Source organism: Fistularia commersonii, chromosome 27 (assembly GCF_037954325.1).
Source record: "Fistularia commersonii isolate RoL2024-O1a breed Wild chromosome 27, RoL_Fcom_v1.0, whole genome shotgun sequence".
NCBI classification, from domain to species: domain Eukaryota; kingdom Metazoa; phylum Chordata; class Actinopteri; order Syngnathiformes; family Fistulariidae; genus Fistularia; species Fistularia commersonii.
Genome location: NC_141310.1, coordinates 14,377,934 through 14,385,000, shown reverse-complemented (window position 1 = coordinate 14,385,000; position 7,067 = coordinate 14,377,934). Strand labels below are relative to the sequence as shown.

The window sequence follows — 7,067 nt, the reverse complement described above, 5'->3', positions numbered from 1 at the left end:
CCTGCTGGTGTCCTCCATCACCAGAGTCTATGGAGAAGCAGTCAGGTGCATCTCTCCTGATGGACCTGGCTGCTGCCCCATGGACTCTGCAAGAGGTGCACGTGGTCCCCAGGCGTGAAGATATCAGGGGCGGCTTCTTCGGTGCCCAGCTCTGCGAGGAGGAGCTGGGACTTCTTATCTCCATCGGGGTCATCGGAAGCACCAAAGAGACGGAAGCCCACCCCTCACGTACCTTGTGACCGAGCGCCGCCCCGGACCGAGGTGGACCGGTCAGCTCCTCCTCGCCTGCCTGGGCCTGAGCGCAGCCAGCCGGTGAGATGTTCAAGCTCAGGCTGGTTTGCAGTTTGAGCGGAGAGCAGGTTGGAGTAGAGATGCTTGCAGTGATACTTGGCCTGCCAGTAGGTCATCCTTTTGCGTTCCTGGATGACCTTGGTCATGTTGGTGCTGGAGCTGGAAACTCCCGGCGGAGGAGCGACGCAGAGTCCCAGGAGAACGAGGAGGAGATGTTTCTTCATGGTTTTCCAGATGAGCTTCGAAGACGAAGAGAAATATTTCTAAAACATGTCAAGCAGTAGTTCAGGTTCCCTGCTCACAGCGCCGCCTGCAGGCCACCGGAGGACGTGTCCTGCACTACAATCTGACGGGCAGGACGGTGGCAGCTGGAGGTCCACTGCAGAACATCCCTGTTTCCTTCAGCGGGTGGCCAGGATGAGCAGGATGTGGACTTGTCCTCCAATGTCCCCAGGTGTCCATCAGATGGGAGCAGCTGTGGGAGCTGAGCGACAAACAAGCTGCAGAGATCTTGGAACATTTAAGTTGCTCCAGGGGTCTCCACAGCCAATCACCTGCCCCCATCTCAGCCACTCCTCCCACACCATCTACCTTCCTGTCCTCCTCCTCTCCACCCATAAACCTCCTCTCTGGTCTTCCTGCAGACCTCCTGCTTGGCAGCTCTAAACTCAGCATCCTTCAATCAGATCTTCTCCATCCTGCCTCTGTCCTTGTCCAAACCATCTCAGCCTGACTTTAACTCCAGAACATTAAACATGTGCCGTCCCTCTGACGGACTCCTTCCTGATCCTCTCCGTCCTCCTCCTCCTCCTCCACCTCCATCTCTGCCTCCTGTCTTCTCCTCAGTGTCTCCAAACCAGACACCATGGTTGCCCTTACCTCCAGCTTCTCCCCCTTTCCTTTCATTCTGGCTGATACTCTTTTCTCCTCCTGCTTGCACTCATCTCCAACTCCTCACCATTCTTCTGGACTGTTGACCCGAAGTAATTACACTCCTCCACTTTCTTCATCTCCACTCCATGTAGTATCATCGTTCCACCTGGGTTCCTCTTATCCACTCACATGCATGATCTTGCCGAGGCCAACCTTCATTCCTTTCCTTTCACTCCAGATCACAATGTCATCTGCAAACATCACGGTCCATGAGGCTCCTGTCCGACCTCATCATTCAGCCTGTCCATCACCAGAGCAAACAGGAAGGGTCTCAGAGCTGCTCCCTGATGTAGTCCTGGCTCCACCTTGACCTCCTGTCACACGTCCCCTGTCTCAGAAGATGTGAAGCTACATGAATGTTCCTGTTCAGATACGTGACTGTCAGTGGACCCCCCCACCGTGAAGATACAACGCCCATATATGGAGAAACCAAAGAGACATACAAGTACTATGGCACCTGTCCAACAAGGACAGGCTGTTAGACGAGCCTGCAATGACCTGCTGAGCCAGGTAGGCCTTCTAGAAGGCCGGCCCCATTCACACCTAAGTTAACTTGTACCACGGACGAAAAACTTACAGTCCTGAAGACCCGTGGACAAATGTCTACAGCGGCTGGTTGGTTTGAACTTCTGTGAGGAACAAAGTCACCCAGCAGGAGCTCCTCGGTGCTCCAGAGGTGAGGGATGCTCACCATCTGGAGCGCTTGCGGAGATTTATCCACGCCTAGTTTGAATACGTTTGAATCTTCAGAACCAACTTCAGCCTCAGACGTCCAGACGTGCTCAGGGATGCAAACTACGGCGAGGGGAGCCGGTGAGATTTCCCTACAGATTTCCATGTTCCAGCAGACGCTCCTCAGCCTGGACCAGAACATACTCTCTACCGGGTCCGCCTCGCACACGGCAGGAACATAAAGCAAAGGTCTCCCGGGCTTTCCAGGACACAGGAGGCGCCCTGCTGGTCCATCGCCCTCGTGGTAGGGCACACTCGGGTCATTAACCAGGTGGACTTCTGACTGCTCAGGAGTTGAGGGGTGGGAACCCGACATCCGAGGCCGGACCCGAACCCTGAGGGGCCAAACGGTTTTCTTGGTTCGGTGAAACCCAGACAGATCCAGGATCTCAGGAGAAGAATCAGGGAAACCAAGGCACTACATGTCTGTTTGCAGAGGCTCTGAACAACTGACGGCTGTTTGTTAGGATCTCCTTTTACAGATTTCTCCAAGCTCCGTGGACAATGTCAGCGACTCGCCTCGGGAGGCGGTGGTTTCCGAAAAAGCGCAGATCGAGCAATCCAGAAGGTGGAGCGCGAGGAGAATGTTGGGGAATCCGCTGCGTCGGCCAAGTAACACGTTGATTATCACTTAAAGAAGAAGCCGGAGGGCGATGAGAAGAGGAAAGGAACAGAGGGAAGATTCGATCAACAAGTTTCACATTTATTCCAGAGAAACACGTCGGTTCAGACACTAGAACTAAAGATGGAAGCCTAAACCATCCTCGGAGGTAAACCCCAAACTAACGTCCAATCTTAGTCCACCCTGACGGAGGCAGGTGACGTCGCTCGTCTCCTCTGGGAGATCCCAGTGCTGCTGCAGCAGGAGTAGGGGGCGGTTAGGACGTGATGGAGATCATGTTGTTCGGACTCAGGATCTCGATCCAGTAGCCATCAGGGTCTTGGATGAAGGCCAGACCTTTCATTTTACCTGAAGGACAAAAACAAACTCCAATCAAACGCCACACGCAAAGCAAATCTAGTAAAATAGCAGCGGACGGTATGAATCAAGGCGGCCACTATCTCCACACGGGATTGCAGCCAGCGAGAACCCCGGGCCTCGGGTGGAGAGCGGGAAGGAGATGGGGAGGTTAGTCTGCAAGCATCTCACCCTCGTCCGGCCTCTTGACAAACGTGACGCCGAGCTTTTCGAACAGTTCGCAGGCCTCCTCCACGTTGGGAACCGCTATTCCAATGTGTCCTGTCAAACGGTCGGGAGGACAAACATGCATGAGGAAGGTCTCGCCGCTGTTCTGACGACCCGACACACAGCGGTCATCCTCGTCTAACCCGAACCCACCACAGGTACGGCTCTGCACACGGTCCGCAATGTCAAAGGTCAAAGTGGCTCCAAGGCCACGCGGCTTCTGATCAGGATTTGGGGACTTAGATTTGTGCAAAAGTTCACGTTCTACGTTCTCGTGCTACTCAAAGGTTCTAGCAGTTCTGGAGCTCTGATTTCCGTCACGGCTGCGGCTCCTTCATACGTGTCTCGAAGACGGGCGCCAACTTACCGAAGCCTCGAGGATCGGAGTTTCCGTTGTGGTAGGACTGACTCTGGTCAGACTCGGAGCCCCAGTTACTGACACACAACAGACAGACGACACACACCGGTTACACTCCTGCACCGAGGGACCACGAGCAGGGCTGGAGATAGGAGGGCGTGGAGAACGACGCCTTACTGCGTGAGCTCCAGGGTGGCTTTCTTGGAGAAGGTCCAGGATGTCCTTTCCTTCACATCTGATGGAATCTCGTTCTTGTCCTCGTAGCCCAAGAAGAAGAGGGAGAATCTCATGGAGGGGAAGTCAAACTTCTGCAGGAGCCTGAGGAGACAGGAGAACGTCACGCCGTCCCCGGGCGGAAGCCGAGGATTCGTACCGCGGTCGAACTCACGTCATGCCGAGAATTCGGGTGTAGAAATCCAGAGACTTCTCCGGATCTTTAACCCGCAGCATGGTCTGCTGCATCACGAAGTCCTGACACACACACACACACACACACACACACACACACACAAGCCTGTCAGTGACACACCAGCTGTGGCTTCCTGCCTTCTCTCAGCTGAGAAGAAAGAGCACAATGGTCGGCAAGAGAATTGACCCCGGGTGGAGAAAGACCTGCACAATGAGAAGATACTTCTGAGCGGGCGAGCAAACAACCAACAACTGCAGTTAGATCATCTGTAGAGTCGAGGAACATTTTCGGATGCGGTGAGACTCTTCCACGTGGAAGCGCCGCTCCCCGACCCAACAGTCGGCCCGACGCTGCAAACGACAGCCGCGAGCGGAGGGGCGGGAACACCTGACATTCCAGGGAACCACCCGTGTGGAAACGCTGGAGGAGAAGGCTGGCACGCCGGAAGTCTGGAAGTCTGGAACCCTCCCGCTTGGAACTGGTCTTCTCCACCAGACAGGGGAAGGTGAGACGGCTGGAGGATGGATGCACATCTGCACATCTGCACATCTGCAGGTGGGGCAGGAGTGTGGTCCACAGCTTGGGTGGATCGCTGATGTGAGGGATCCTTGTGCGTCCCAGCAGAGTGACGAAACAAGGCTCAACGCGCTGGAGGCTGGAGATACCACACCGTGTTTGAGGGACCTCCACGTTCAAACGGGGGCGTGAAATAGCAGCCTGACACTCGGCTGAGAAAAAGGGATCCGAGCCAAACTTCACCTTCACAGAACGGCCAGGGCTTCGCCATCTGTTTTTCCTTGAAGATGAAGCCAGCATACGCTACTCTGCTTATCTTTGCATGCACACTTTCCTCAAATCCTTCAAGATGAACTCTTGCAGGTAAGTGAAGGCGCAGCCTTCTAACTTGAATGTTAAGGAGGAAAAGAGCAAAGAAATCAACTGTATCTACTAATCAATGACTCCCTAGTGAAGCGGGACAGATGATCGGACCTTCAACCCTCCCATCGCTCCCAACAGGACACCCCTGCGGACCTTGAGGACAGATGAAACACCTGGAGGCCTCCTGCTCCTCCTGGCTGGAGGTGAGCTCGGACAGCCCTTGAATGTAACACCGGACGGATATCTGGGGTTTTCTAGCACACATGTGTGCTTCACAGTTGAGCGCTATCTCTGCCGCGGAGACCTCCCCCTTCCTGAGGCCTTCCTCAAACGGTCAAAATTTCACAGCGGAAAACACTATCGCCACGTCCATGTCACATTCTCACAACGCCCGGGGAGCATAATCTCGTTTCTCCGCTAATCTACAGCCCCAAGATCCCGAGCCTCCCAGACCGGGGTCGGCTGAGTCTGAGTGTGAGGGGCTGGACGGGCTCTCGGGCTGCTGGAGCTCTCAAACATTCTTGGCATTCTTTGACTTGACTTGAGGGAGAGCAAAGAAACCAGAGGAGCTGCTGCAGGTCAGACAAAGGTCACGTTCAGCTGACACTCCAGGGTCCACAGCTCCAGAGGTGGGGGCTCTTGGAGGTCCAGGGTCTCCATTTGGACTGGGCTCTCTCTCTCTCTCTCTGTCACACACACACACACACACACACACACACACACACACACACACAGAACTGCTAACACCCCGCTGTCCGAGCACCCCAATAAATGGAAATGTACAAAACACACCAAGGTGACCAGTTGGAGTATTTGGAGGATATGTATTGTCTTTAAAATGGCACTGATAAGACCCTGGAGGTTTGAGGCAGCAGCCGGCGGGGCTCCACAGTCCACGGAAGGCGAGCGGAGAAAAGCATCGAGTGAAACAAACACGACAGTCCGGAGAAGCGGCGCAGGAGGCGGGCTGGGAGCCGCGGGGAACCCGGCGGAGGCCGGAGAAATCACCGTGTGCAGGGGGGTCACCCCGCCCTGCCTCCGCCTGCCGGGGGGGAACGGGGATTCACCCGGAACCCGGAACGCGCTCCCCGGCCTGGGTGTGGTTCGGGCCGGTCCGGTTCGAGCCGGGCTAGCCGCCGCCTAGCATAAACATCGGCGTTGGAGCGGAGTGCCAACTTACTGACGGCTCGCCGCCCCCGCCGTGGTGGAAAAGTTTTCCCGTGGAAAAGAAGCCACCCGAGGCACGGCTTCGACAGAGACACGGCTTCGCGGCCTTTGCAGCCGACGGAGAGCCTCCGAACCGGGCCGCGAACCCGCCGGCTCTCGGTGGTGTCGCGAGAGTGCTGAGTCACCGGTCGGCGGCGCGTCAAATCACGGACAGACGAGCTTCGTCCCCTCGGCTCGGAGGCGCCGGCGCTAGCCTTGTCCGATAATGCACGCAGAGTGGAACCTAGCTAGCGCGGCGCTCCCCGGGTCTCCGGGGGGACCCGCCCCGCCGGGTGAAAGCCGAGGCCGGCGGCTTACCCTGGTCAGCGGGTGTCCGTCCTTACAGGCCGCCGCCACCACATCGTCGCCCAGACGTTGGTCGCCCATCTTCGGCTGGAAGCGGCTCCGCGGCCCGGGAACTGCTCTACACCGCCGAGGCGCGTCCCCGGCTCGACCGGGCGCGCTCCCGTGACGTCAGCCGACGGCCCGCCGCAGCCGATTGGTCGCCTGGCCTCCGGGGACGCGCTCGCGCCGGCTTCGGGGCCCCGGCGGCTACGTGAACGCGCACCGGAGCCGTTCGCTTCCGGTGGACGAACGCGGCGGATCGAGGCCGTTTTCAACGACCGGATCCGGCTTCTGCCTCAAACATGCATTTCTGGTGCCGAACTACCGAACTGTCACATTCCGTCGGGCGGAAGGGGCCGTCACGGCCGACACCGTGACAACCAATCACAGCAGAGCAGCGGCCGAAGATTGACGAAGGGGAGGCGAAGATTTACGAGGCCGAGCCGAAGTTTGACGGAAATCGATCAGGCCGAGCCGAAGATTGACGAACACGATGATCCATCAAACGTTTTATTTGCAGTGGTTGTTCCCTTTTAATCTGTCCACAATTCTTGATTTTAAAGTAATAGAAAAGTTGACCCTCAAAGAATGTGATGTTTCCTATTGTTATTTACTGGACAGAGATCTTCTTCTTTGTCTCCTTTTCCTTTCGGCTTTTCCCTTCAGGTGTCGCCACAGCGAATCCACTTTCTCCATCTAACCTTATTCTCTGGATCCTCCTCTCTCAT

At 56.4% G+C, this 7,067-nt stretch overlaps 1 protein-coding gene across 1 annotated transcript; it reads right to left on the bottom strand.

The window, feature by feature from the left end:
* Positions 1-2,638: 2,638 nt before the first annotated feature.
* glo1 (glyoxalase 1) lies at positions 2,639-6,472 on the bottom strand. Its single transcript, XM_086174890.1, has 6 exons — positions 6,313-6,472; positions 3,889-3,971; positions 3,678-3,818; positions 3,510-3,577; positions 3,107-3,196; positions 2,639-2,926 (listed from the first exon to the last, which is right to left on the bottom strand). The coding sequence occupies exons 1-6, from the start codon at positions 6,379-6,381 to the stop codon at positions 2,835-2,837; spliced, it is 543 nt and encodes a 180-aa protein (XP_086031016.1). The 5' UTR covers positions 6,382-6,472; the 3' UTR covers positions 2,639-2,834.
* Between the last annotated feature and the right edge of the window lie 595 nt (positions 6,473-7,067).